The sequence below is a fragment of the Sinohyriopsis cumingii genome, chromosome 16 (assembly GCF_028554795.1).
Source record: "Sinohyriopsis cumingii isolate HCF-2022 chromosome 16, ASM2855479v2, whole genome shotgun sequence".
In the NCBI taxonomy this organism is placed as follows: Eukaryota; Metazoa; Mollusca; class Bivalvia; order Unionida; family Unionidae; genus Sinohyriopsis; species Sinohyriopsis cumingii.
In genome coordinates, this window is record NC_142976.1 from 6,009,780 (window position 1) to 6,023,750 (window position 13,971).

Sequence of the window (13,971 nt, forward strand, 5' to 3'; positions counted from 1 at the left end):
GTATACTAATGGTCTAGTGTGTATATTCCTATCCTTTTCATTGATTAGTAAGTGTAGGTACTGGTCACTCAAAATGGTATGTTAATGGTCTAGTGTGTATATTCCTACCCTTTTCATTGGTTGATAAGTGTGGGTACTGGTCACTCAAAATGGTATGTTAATGGTCTAGTGTGTATATTCCTATCCTTTTCATTGATTGGTAAGTGTGGGTACTGGTCACTCAAATTGATGTGTTAATGGTTTAGTGTGTATATTCCTCTCCTTTTTATTGATTGGTAAGTGTGGGTACTGGTCACTCAGAAAGGTATGTTAATGGTTTAGTGTGTATATCCTCTCTTTTTATTGATTGGTAAGTGTTCTGGTCACTTAAAAAAGCATGTTAATGGTTTAGTGTGTATATTCCTACCTTTTTCATTGATTGGTAAGTGTGGGTACTGGTCACTCAAAATGGTTTGTTAATGGTCTAGTGTGTCTATTCCTACCCTTTTCATTGATTGGTAAGTGTGGGTACTGGTCACTCAAATTGGTGTGTTAATGGTTTAGTGTGTATATTCCTCTCTTTTTTATTGATTGGTAAGTGTGGGTACTGGTCACTCAGAAAGGTATGTTAATGGTTTAGTGTGTCTTCCTTGGCATCCGTCCGTCTACGAGAGACGATGGCATAGCTCCAAAGTACGCTTTTGCTTATCCTTCTTTTTAGCTCTCTTTTCAGCTTGCTTTATTCTTCTCTTTTCCTCTGCGTTTTGAACTCCCTGCCTGACAGCTAGACGCCAGCTGGAACGGTTGTTTGCACAGCTCTCCCAGTCGTTGACATTGATGTTTGCTGTCTTCATATCCTTCTTGCAAACATCTTTGTAGCGCAGATGTGGTCGTCCAGTTGGTCGTGCACCTTCTGCTAACTCCCCATATAACAGGTCCTTGGGAATGCGACCTGGGTCCATTCTCTTGACATGGCCGAGCCAGCGAAGGCGCCTCTCGCTGAGTATGGAGAACATGCTGTTCATGTTGGCGCGTTCTAGAACCTCTGTGTTGGGTACTTTGTCCTGCCACTGGATGTGCAGAATGCGCCGCAGACATCTCAGGTGGAAGCTGTTGAGTTTCCTCTCGTGTCTTGCATAGGTGGTCCATGTTTCGCTGCTGTAGAGAAGTGAGCTGAGCACGTACGCTTGGTAGACACGCAGTTTGGTCTTCTCTGTGAGGTTGGGGTTGTTCCAGACCCTCTGGTTAAGTCTGGCCATCACTGCTGCTGCCTTGGCAATCCTGCCGCCCACCTCAGAATCAATGGAGAGTAAGCTGGAGATGTTAGACCCGAGGTATGTGAAGTTCTCGACAACTTCCAAATTGTACCCATCGATGGAGACAGAGGGAGGGGAGTCTGTGTCCTGTGCCATGACATTTGTTTTCTTCAAACTGATGGTCAGTCCAAATTCCTTACATGCATGGGAGAGGCAGCATACCAGCTGCTGAAGTCCATCTTCCGTGTATGATGTCAAGGCTGCATCGTCGGCAAAGAGCAATTCACGGATGAGTACCTCTGTGACTTTAGTCTTAGCACGGAGACGGGCGATGTTGAACAGCTTGCCGTCAGCCCTGGTATGGATGTACACTCCCTCGCTGCAGTCCATGAATGCGTACTGGAGAAGCATGGAGAAGAAGATGGCAAAGAGCGTCGGTGCAAGGACACAGGTTGTTTGACTCCGCTAACGACTGGGAATGCTTCAGATGTTGCGCCATTGAAGCACACTGTGCTGTGCATGTTCTCGTGGAACGACATAATGACAGCAAGCAGACGTAGGGGGCAGCCGATCTTCTGCATTAGTCTGAAGAGTCCACTCCGACTAACCATGTCAAACGCCTTCGTCAGGTCTATGAAGGCAATGTAGAGGGGCATCCGCTGCTCGCGACACTTCTCCTGCAGCTGACGTAGTGAGAAGATCATGTCTACAGTTGACCTGCCGGCTCGAAATCCACACTGGGATTCTTGGTAGACGCGGGAGGCTAGGATCTGCAAGCGTGCCAAGGCAACACGGGCGAAGGCCTTTCCGACGATGCTGAGGAGGGAGATGCCCCGATAGTTGTTGCAGTCGCTACGGTCTCCTTTGTTTTTGTACAAAGTGACGATGTTGGCGTCACGCATGTCGTGTGGGATGTATCCCTGTTCCCAGCAAAGGCAGAGGAGTGTGTGTAGGGGCTGGAGCAGTGCTGGTTTTCCGCTCTTGAGGACTTAAGGCGGAATGCCGTCGCTTCCAGGAGCCTTCCCAGAGGCAAGGCAATCGATGGCTTTTCCGAGCTCTTCCAGGATGGGCTGTGTGTCTAGCTCCTCCATGACAGGCAGGTCTGGAATGGCGTCCAGGGCAGTTCCAGTGACATTGTTTTGGGTTGCATATAGCTCGAGATAGTGCTCAACCCATCGCTGCAGTTGTTTCCCCTGGTCTGTGATGACTTCACCCGTCTTGGACTTGAGGGGGGCGGTCTTGTAGCTGGGGGGGGGGGGGCCTGTCGCCTTTTTGATACCCTCATACATTCCTGTTGTATCCCCGGTGTCAGCAGCTGTCTGTATACTGTTGCAAAGGTTCAACCAGTAGGTGTTAGCACAGCGGCGGGCGGACTTCTGGGCGTTATTCCTTGCAATCCTGAGGGATTGTAGTGTTCTGGGGCTAGGTGCAGCCTTGTATGCCAGGAGGGCTTTCCTCTTTGCCTCAGTCACGGGCTCCATCTCCTCCCAGTTTGCCTCATACCAGTCGACATTCTTTCGCTCCCTCTTCCCGTAAGCTGTGATGGCTGAATTGTACACGGATATGGGACCACTTGGAATCAATGGTGTCATCAGGTGTCACTTTGGTGAGGGCTTCCTTCAGTTTGCTGATGAACTGCTGTGTTTTCTCTGGGTTGCTTGCACAGCAGGTGTTGATACGAGGGTGACTCTTCTTCTTGGCGTGGTGCAGCTTCTTGGGTAATATTCGCACCTTGCTGGCCACGAGGGAATGGTCCGTGTCACAATCGGCACTGTGGTAGCTGCGGGTAAGGAGGACACTGGCCAGTTCTGCACGCCTGGTGATGACGAGGTCTAGCTGGTGCCAGTGGCGTGAACGTGGGTGTCTCCATGACACCTGGTGGATCTCCTTGCATTTGAAGAAAGTGTTTGTCACACATAGGCTGTGGGAGCAGCACATCTCCAGCAGTCGCTGACCATTCTCGTTGATCTTGCCCCTTCCGTAAAAGCCGAGACAGGTGGACCAGGCCTCATGGTCAGCTCCCACTCTAGCATTGAAGTCTCCTAGTAAGTAAAGGCTTTCATTGTTGGGGATACTGGATATTGCCTGATCCAGAGCCTCATAAAACTTGTCTTTCTCCTCGTAGGTGGAGTAGAGGGTTGGGGCGTACACACTGAAGATGTTGACCGGGCCTAAGGATGTTGACAGCCGGAGGGCAAGGATTCTCTCAGTACCTGATGATGGAGGTTCATTGAAGGCGATTAGCGTGTTCTTGACGGCAAAGCCTACACCATGCTGCCTAGGTTCATCCAAGGGCTTCCCCTGCCAAAAGAATGTGTAATTGGCTTCCCTGATGGTGCCGCTGTCAACCAGTCGGGTCTCCTGGAGGCAGGCAATGTCGATGTTCAGTCGGGAGAGTTCTCTGTCAATGACGGCAGTCTTCCGTGCATCGTCGATCTGCTGTAGGTCAGTGGTCAATCCAGGACACATGGTCCTGATGTTCCAGGTTGCAAAACGAGGTTTAGTGTGTATATCCTCTCTTTTTATTGATTGGTAAGTGTTCTGGTCACTTAAAAAAGCATGTTAATGGTTTAGTGTGTATATTCCTACCTTTTTCATTGATTGGTAAGTGTGGGTACTGGTCACTCAAAATGGTATGTTAATGGTCTAGTGTGTATATTCCTACCCTTTTCATTTGTTGGTAAGTGGGGGTACTGATCACTCAAAATGGTGTGTTAATGGTTTAGTGTGTATATTCCTCTCCTTTATATTGATTGGTAAGTGTGGGTACTGGTCACTCCAAATGGTGTGTTAATGGTTTAGTGTGTATATTCCTCTCCTTTTCATTGATTGGTAAGTGTGGTACTGGTCACTCAGAAAGGTATGTTAATGGTTTAGTGTGTATATCCTCTCCTTTTTATTGATTGGTAAGTGTTCTGGTCACTTAAAAAAGCATTTTAATGGTCTAGTGTGTATATTCCTACCCATTTCATTGATTGGTAAGTGTGGGTACTGGTTACTCAAAATGGTGTGTTAATGGTTTAGTGTGTATATTCCTCTCCTTTTCATTGATTGGTAAGTATTCTTGTCACTTAAGATAGCATGTTGATGGTAGAGTATTTATATTCCCATCATTTTGATTTGTTATTAAGAGTCAATGCTGATTAAATAAGATGAGTGTATTTTGCCCTTTTCTTTTTAGTAGGAGTGGGGATTAATCATTCAGAATGGAGTTAAATTGTAATGTTTTTATACCATCTTTCACAAATTGAAAGCAATGTGTAAATACAGTTTTAAATTCCTTCAAAATTTTAAACATTATTTGTATTTTAGTTTTCAGTCTTTGCTAAATTCAGTATATTTAGTCTCTAAAAATACCGTATTTGTTTAATCATCATTAAAGTCAGATTGTTCTTACTAACTGTAACCTAAGCAATAATCTTCACTTTTTTCTGGAATAGTTTCTTTCTTAGCTGTAGTCTGTGACAGTTTCCCGATTTTGTGCTAACTTTAATCTAGGCCAAAATGGGTTTTATCAGTCTCTTTTAAAGACAATGACAGTTTCGGATTTTTATTACTACTTTTAGTGTAAAGAATAATGTTGAACAAAATTTGGTGGATATAGTAGTATGATAATGGGGTCTTGGACCTATACGACTAATACGGTTCCAATCATTATATCCCTTCTATATACTCCATGAATTTGTTTCAGTGATTAATTTTGCACACACGTGTAACCCGCGCAAGTTACAAGTGAAATTTCATGAGGAACCCCAGTCGGATCGATTGATGGCAAACATTTACTCGATTTTTCACTGCCTGTAACTCAGCTACATGTTTAGGTTCGCGAACGCCCTGGATCTGTATCTGTACCTAGAGATGTCGGTGTTTTTCTATTTCAATCAGCACCAAATGGAACTCAGCCACGAAAATGGTTTCATCTTCGAGTGGCATCGAGTAGAGTGTACTATCGTTCAGAACTTACTTGTGCCACCGCTAGAACATCTGAATTGACATGTATTTCTGAACGTAGTCGTAGCGAAATTATTTTGCCAGCAACTCCGGTTACTGTCAACATAGCGCAGAGAGCAGATCAGACCGGTGTGCTAATAATATTTTTGGTAGCTAAAATTCCAGCAACACCAATGTAGTCTAGACGATGATTATGCAAATAGCTTATACGAATACGTACACTCATATGTATTTCGCTAGTAAAATGTTTTCATTTGCAATTTCGTCTCCCAGCCTTTGTTCTGATTAAACGTTTTGTCTTTAGTTTTGAGCGTTTATCATAGTTCTTCTATTAATGGTGTCATTGTAGAGAATAATTGTTCAACTTGTTATCCTTGGTGGGTGCAAGAAACAAACGTCTTTACCAGTACGGCTGTTATGCAACCAAACAAATATCTTCCGGGGGAATATTTAAGTCTATAGCGATTGTGAATTCCTGGGTTTGGTACCACGTTCATTTAGAAGCAAACCAAATATGCCTTTCCTTTGTGCCTCTAACGATAGTTATCGCTCAAGAACGGTTACGCTTTCAAGTGCGTCCTTGTTGGGTAACATTCGAGATCTTGTTCTTCTTAGCAGAGACAATGTTGGCAAACATTTACTCGATTTTCTTTGCCTGTAAATCATGTACCTGTTTTGAGTCGCTAATGCCCCTTTCAGTTTTCACCAGCACCATTTCAATGAGAAATATACCCGGGGTGGATTCGAAGGTGAATTTTACTTAGTCTATGCAGAAACCGACTTTAGTTGATTTCACACCTGGATCTGACATATCGTTTTCCTGGGCTTTTTTTCTTTCTTTTCCAGCTGGTAATGGCACGTCAGACAGATGATTCCAATGATCGATTTATATATTGTCGCTTAGATTATATTCGAGCTTTATTTAAGGACCCGATAGCATCCAGCTGAAACAGACATTCATCGACAAGTGGAAAAAAATTGGGATCCATGTTTGCATCCGTTGATATCTGATCTATTCTGTCAGCAAATACTGCTACATCATGAAAATCAGAATCCAGTATGTGTATGTTCTGATAAATCTTTATATATAAAAAAAAAACATTTAAAAATACGCCAAAAGACGGTTAAGCACTTTTCAGGATAGATGTGACTTTCTTCATACTGAATTTCAGCTCACGTGACCAATGATATAATATAAATAAAACATGTAACAATGCCGTTTATGTATATAAATGGTAATGGTGACAACAAAAAAAACAAAGATGCCGTTAATTATTTATTAATATTACCATTATACCCCGATCACCTTTACTTCCGGTTAAGATGAACAAGTTTGATGCAGACTCGCGCATCTTGACGAAGTGACGTTTAGTACTATAAAAGCTTTTTTTTTTCAAGAGATTAGAAAACAAGTCGGACGATGAATAATTTTAAGAAGTTCTCTTCTCCTCTGCTACTCTGGTTAATATTCCTTGTTTTTGACGCCATTGAGTTACAACACGCATTGGTGATGTCACTGCTGATATCACTTCGATAGCCTTTAAATCTATATATTGTTTTATTTATATATTAACAGTATCGACCTAGTTGGATAAAATCAACCGACACACCGGCGTCTCTGATTTGCCGGATTTCGTTGATTTCATCAATATTTATCGTGACGGTTCCTCGCAGATTCTAGAAAATATAATCAATGTCCATTTCAGACGTTTTAAGTTTTCAAGTTAGATCACTAAAAATCACAAGCTTGCTTTGGTCGAAGTCAACAACAACCCGCTGGTAAATACGCTTTGATGGCAAACCTGATTCTTTCCTAAACGCCGCTTCTGGGAGCTACAACTTCGCGTCAGTAAATGTCAACAGGCATTTCGTTTACTATTAATTTAAGCTTCTAAGTGGCGTTGTACAATCAACGAGCGCTTGCGGGATTGGTCAAAATCGAGGCGTTACCACATATGCAACACAATGACTTCTAAGTCCTTTTTGGAACCCAGGTAGATGATGCCGGTTTTTCTTGTACGAGGGATCATCGCCTGACAGACCTTGGTTCCGCGTTCATTCTGTATAAAGACACCTGGGAAATGTATGACTGACTTTGTCATTGTGAGTAATCAGATTTGGTTAATGGAAGTACCGTCAACGTTAAATGATTTGGCCTATATGTCATCTAATCTTTAGATCATCATTTCCTTCGATAAGGATAAGTACACGATAATCTTGGCCAATTCCTACATCTGTTCACTTCCTACCTTATACATCATCATAATCCCAGTTTTTGTTTTTCTCCGGCATTGTCTTCACATTCTTCGGATTCCACACTAATGAGACATAAGAACAAAGAGCACTGTAAATACATGTACAATCCAATTTAAGTAAAATAAAGTTAGCAAAGGGTACGATGTTCTCCGGGTGGCATTTTCTCACTATTTTCAGCATGTGGCAAAGGGGTAATTCTGCGAAGGGAGGTAACCCTCTTTGATAAATATCGTCTACCCTCCACCAGATTCAAATTTGTGCCGTTATTAGAACCGTTTTCACTCAAGACTTTCAGGTATGCAGGCGAATTCAGAAATATCGCGTTCTGTCCATCCTGGATGTAACTGAATATATGAAAACAGCAAATACAGACGAGCTTTAACAAGCTGCGGTCAGTATCAGTTCAGTTTTTACCCACAGTTTATTGCCGAATGAGACACATGATTGCGAAAATGTCTTTACCTTGGTGATAAGTTGGTACAAACTGAATCATTTCTGAATTAGAATTGTCATTTTGTTTAAGAATATTGGAATATATATAATTTATGTCGAGTAAGTCACACTTTATGGACTTTACTGGACTCTAGAACCTACTATCAATATTCTGCCCCGTCAGAAAGTGGAGGGGGTGTGGGTGTCAAGCATAGTTTTCAAATCTGGAGTACTGTATATTTTTCGAAACATTATATAAAACTTAATGACATTATGACAGAGATGTCAGATATTGACTTAAAACAATTTACGTAACATACTCGCGAGAAATCATAATTAAAAAAGCAAAACTGTACGGGTAAAATACAGAAAAACCTGACACCTTCGTATAAATGTCATAAATAGCTTAGGTGACACTTTATCTCGGTATTTCGACATTTTAAATCTTTTGTGCATTGGAAATCAAACGCAATGCTTATTGTCTATATCCATTTTTCATTGCATTAAGCCTACGGTACCATAATTATCCATCCCATTTCCTTCCGAGAATTGCTCAGAACTCAATGGGTGTTTTGTACACTTGCAAAGCTGTATTTATAATACTTATTTTAAAACGTTATATAATGTTTCCCGCAATTCACCAACAGATCTCGAATCTGGACTTAAGTAATCGGATGGATTAAATTTCAGCTTTACCTAAAATTTACAAAATTAAATGTCTTTAGCCTGAGCTCAAATTTGGAACAAATTGTTAAAATACAATCTATATTTGCATAATATTGAAAATTGACATAAACACCTAAAACAAGCTGATTAAATAGAACATATAATTACCCAACATTGCAAACTGGTGTACATTCTAAAATACTATAGGTAAATCGAACCTTGAAAAAAGTTCGCTAAAAACTGACGTATATACTTGGTGTAAGTTGGTTGATTAGAACCTAGAGTTACACAACATAACAACTGATGTACGTACTTAAAACAAGCGGATGAAATAAATATATTTACACAACGTTACAATCTGACTCAAGTACTTGAAACAAGTTTGTTAAGTGGAATACAAACTGACGTATGTATTTAAAACAAGTTTGTCAAATAGAACCTAGATTTACACAAAATTACAAACGGACGTACATACTTGATGCAAGTTGGTTGAATAGATCCTAAATCTACAGAATACTGCAAACTTACGTACTTGAAACAAGCTGATTAAATAGAACACAAACTGACGCACGTGCTTGAAATAATCTGGTATAATGAAACATAGAGTTACATAACATTAGAAACTGAAGCACGTTCTTAAAACAAACTGGTTACATAAAATCTAGAGCTACACAAGACTGCAACAACAAAAAAGTTTGTTAAATAGAACTTAAGAGTTACGCAACACAGTTACTCTGTGTAACAAGAATTGTTAAGATTCCCACTGTAACTTCGAACCGTGTCAACCAAAAAAAAAATAAAAATATTAGATATCAATTCATGCAAATGGGAGAAGTTTTCTTTGTATCTTAAAATTCATTAAATTAAAAGTTGCCAAGCAGAAGATACAGAACATGGCGGGGGGGGGGGGTATATTCATATTTGTTGGCATATTCACTGGTGGACATTCAATTCAAAAGTCTTGTCTGATTAACCTCACCGTTTGTATTTTTTTTTCTTACTGGTCGGTGAATCAAAGTTGTATTCTATTGCACGAATTTCTAACGAAATAATTTGTTTCAGAAAACAGCTAATTTATGTCTTAAAACGTAATATTTGGACAGAACGTTTAAGTAAAAGTACTGAGATTGAAATTTTTTCTAGATTGTATTAAAAGTAAATTTTCATTAAATTATATTGAAAGTAATTTTCCACTAAAATATATTGAGATAAATTATATATATATTTGTATAATATAACTGTATGCTATTTTATAAATATCACGCTTTACGAGCAGGTGCAGAAATCCATAAAATAGATTTCGCTCGTATCTAAATGTCAGCAATTTAGATTTCGGGGGCGGGGAAGCTGTTGAACAGACAAATTAATATGTTAATGATGGATGAGTTACGCAGATGGTTCACACGATGGCTCTGTGAAAGTTCGAGGGTTTTGTTCTGACTGGACTGAACGAAACCAAAATCTGTATTAATAGAGAAGCGGGCTTACGAAGGGTTAGTTCGTTCTTGGAGTCAAAACAGCTCTGTATTTTCCTTACAGGTAAGAATAGTCTGTGTTCTCAAACTTCTTTAAAGAATGGGAACTTTTTAATATTTAAGACTTTAACGGTAAAGTTCATATTTTTCCAACATTTTTGTGAGTTATTTATATCTATATTATAATATAATGGAATTTTTTATTGTATTTGTGGTAGGTATTATTGGAAAAGATGAATTCGCTACCAACTTCATGTTTAGATTCAATTTGGAAATAAAAGATTCTTTAAGTAATAATGAGTAATGTTTAGTAACCTATTCCAAATTAGTATCATATTTTAAATTTAATAAAATACGTTTCTTGAAAATGATTGTTGCATTAATCGCAACTATTGAATTTTATACTCATTGGATATCATGAAGTAACCGAGATTTAACTATCTGTATTACATTCTAAAAGGCAGAAATTATACAATGAAGTTGGTAAGCTCGATGTGAAATTGTAATTTTATATGTATTTCTTGTATTTTAAATATAAAGGCTTTATAAATGTATATTTAGAATGTAGCATTATATATATCAATAAATAGTTCGTTCCTCGAGTCAGAACAGCTCTGTATTTTCCTTACAGCGATTCCGTACTTCGTTCCCCAAGATGTAGCCGTATCTACACGGTTATTGGTGACACCCTTGTTAGACAGCCTGAGCTCTTTCTCTCTCTTTCTCTCTCTCTCTCTCTCTCTCTCTAACCATGGACAAAGACATTTCTTAACTTATGAGTAATCCATTCTCATAGCAAGAGATCAGAAGAAGGTTATGATGCAAACCGTATCATAACACAATCATAGAAAAATAATATTGTTACATAGCCAATTTGTAACTCGCAGATGCTAGTTTTGTTTGGGAGGTTGTTTTTGTATTTGTCGACTGAAACAAGCGCTCAGACTTGTGGGAGGTATCGTCTCGTGCAAAAAGGATTCAACAATTATTTCTTTCATGGGGGAAGTGCTTGGAACTTTCATTTAACGCTGGCTCAGAATAGGCCCAAAATCTGATCCATTTTAAATTCTCTTACTACTTAGGAAAGCCTTATTATCCCATAATAGTCACAAAATTAACGAGTTATGCGTACAAGTAATAATTTATTTTGAATCAATGAGTCAATTATGCTGTCTTTAGACCTATTACCCCAAAAATGATATCCATCCACGTCAAGACCTCAAAAATATACCCATCCACCTCAAGACCTTCTCCATCTAATATTTCGATTTTGCGTATTGCTTTCTAATCTTGTGAATTTAGCCAAAGTCTTGTATGTGACGAGTAAAGCTTAGACAGTTTGGTTATATTTAGACATGAATGACAGAAAAACAAAATCCCTGCTCTAAAAGGTCCGCCAAAGATTTATTTTAACGTAAGTTATATCAAGAAAATATCTTTTTGTAGCCATTATTCGGTAAAAGCCAACCTCTTTTATCTCTTTAATGTAAAAAGGGAATAGATTCGGTATTTTAAATATGTTGACCATACATTAATTTTAACATGAGCAGCTATTTTTGAAATTAAAGAAGTTATGTTGACTGTTTCACAACACACACACACACACACACACACACACACACATATATATATATATATATATATATATATATATATATATATATATATATATATATATATATATATATATATATATATATATATATATATATATATATATATATATGATGCAAAGAAAATTACTCCATAATTAATGCAAAGGACTTCGATTGGTGTAGATGTAGATAATTACCGATAAACTGTCTCGAAATAATGCAAAATGAAATTAAGATATCTCGAAATTGTTGTTCTAGAAGAGTTTTCAAACATTCAAATTCACCTCTTCATGTCCTGGGCCAGTTGTACTCTGATAAGAAGTTAATTAACAAAATTTTTACAAATATGCATCATTTAAATCTAGGCTATGAGACATATGTAGAGAAGTTCATTTGCTTTATTTGTGCAAATGCCAGCGTCCCATTTCAAGGTCACATCTAACATTTTTTAAACGAAATTAAATCAGTATGCCTCTTTCAGTGGCCACATCGTAAAATTTGCTGTAGCCAAATATTTGTTTCGATTGTCTATCCAATAGCAGGTTGCTGAGGTTAGTATATGTGGAAGTCAGGCTTCCAAGCTGCAGAATTCAGACTTCGATCGCATTCGTCTTCCGTTTTAAAACAAATCAAAATATTTTTTCTGTGTATTTCCTTGGATCAATTGTAATACTGCATCATTTCCTGCCGCCCGTGCCAAATCTTAGTTGTGCTGCCTTGATGCCACAAACTCGCCGCCGTCTCAGATATTCAATGATATTCTGTATAGTCATCCGTGTCGTATCACAACCCATGCGGCTTCTCTTTGCTCCGTATGGTTCGTCAGTTCCCATAAAAGCATAGCTACCATCTGCAGATGATGGGTAAAATTGATGTTTTCCGCTAAAGAGTTTTGAAAAATGCGTTGTCTTGCTATCTGACTTGCGTATTATAGGCGGTACGTCTCTATTTCTGAACGTCGAGTCCGGAACGTGAGTACCAGCACGTGCATGAAGGTAATTTGAAAAGTAGGGGTGTCTACTTTTGATGTCTTCGGATGCCATGCCACTTGAATCTGTAATATCAAGTTTGAAAGAGAAATTAAGTTTAACTAAAGACGATGAAACTGTTCAGTTTGGACAGTAGTGTAATAAAAGGTAGGGGGTGGACGGGGCGGTTGCGCCAGTGGTCATGGGGAGCCAAAAGCTCAGCGCCAGATGTCTTGGGGCGCCAGAACTCTTTTGGGCCATAATTGTCGCCACAGACATCATTACCCTTAGTACGTCACTGCGTTTGGACATTAAACTCATTCAAAGACCGAAGTTTGAACCAGACACTAGCAAGTCTAAGGTGGATGGGATGTATTTCATGTCATTTTTGTTTAGTGGAATATATAAGAGTTAGCCATTTATTCGCATAAATTTAATGTAATAAGAAAATACGTATTATTCAATCTCGTTATGCACTGCATATTATGTTCATTTTGCCTTTCTCGATAACCACTCAACATTTGCCGTTGTGATGTTACGGTATACTTGTCACTTGCTATATCGGGTAGTTTTCAGTGTCTAACAGACAATCAGATGACACTAAAGTGCGAGTTTTCTCTACAGACGTTGCACGGTTATATGAAATAATCAAACAGATATGTGAGTTTTAATTCGTTCCATGCAGGAATCAAACCCATGCTGCAAGTAACGGCAGCTACAGCCAAGCTCTTGTTCACCAACGATATAACCGACACGGTCATGCTCTAATTCCCAATAAAGGATTGAACAATGGCAAGGATAAAGATTTGAAATATAAATTGTAGCCATGTAACCTCTTTGATAAAATAGATGTCATTCTGTATAGATTTATTTTATAGCATCGCGTATCCCAATATAACATGGGATCCAATGATAAGAACTTGTCCCTATTTATTTTATAGGTTTTAATTTATAACGATAATTTCATAATTATACTTTTCATTTCTAAACAAAAATCAAGTGGATTGGAGCTAGCAGAGTGATAAATCCCCCTTGCCTCGTGAGTACTCGTGGATGTTCCATCATTTTGGGAGGCATGTGAGTGTTTGCTACGCACAAATATCTATATCCACGACTACTTATATCTGTCAGGCCCCGATAAAGGTACATGCTCTGGTGACCAATGGAATTATTTATCCACTTTCGTTTAGTAACCTACTAGATAAAGCGTTGTATTTCATAACAGAAAAAGTCATTAGTAATGTTATGTTCCGAATTACTTTTCTAACTTTCATAAGTATTAGGTAATAATAATAATAAGAAGAAGAAGAGGTACTAGTATCAGTAGTAATAGCAACCGTACAAACAGCAATGGTATTGATAATAGTATTAGTAGTTGCAATGATAGAAAAAG

General features: G+C 38.9%; 1 protein-coding gene across 2 annotated transcripts in view; it reads left to right on the forward strand.

Annotated features, from left to right (window-relative positions):
• Positions 1-6,649, forward strand: part of LOC149779869 (uncharacterized) — a 135,020-nt gene extending 128,371 nt beyond the window's left edge. The window contains exon 24 of one of the 2 annotated variants that reach the window (XM_089936541.1): positions 6,033-6,649. In XM_089936541.1, coding sequence (XP_089792667.1) covers positions 6,033-6,058 — 26 coding nt within the window. In that variant the 3' untranslated portion in view covers positions 6,059-6,649. The remainder of the gene's footprint in view (positions 1-6,032) is intronic. The other variant, XM_089936543.1, reaches the window with a different exon arrangement.
• Positions 6,650-13,971: the final 7,322 nt, after the last annotated feature.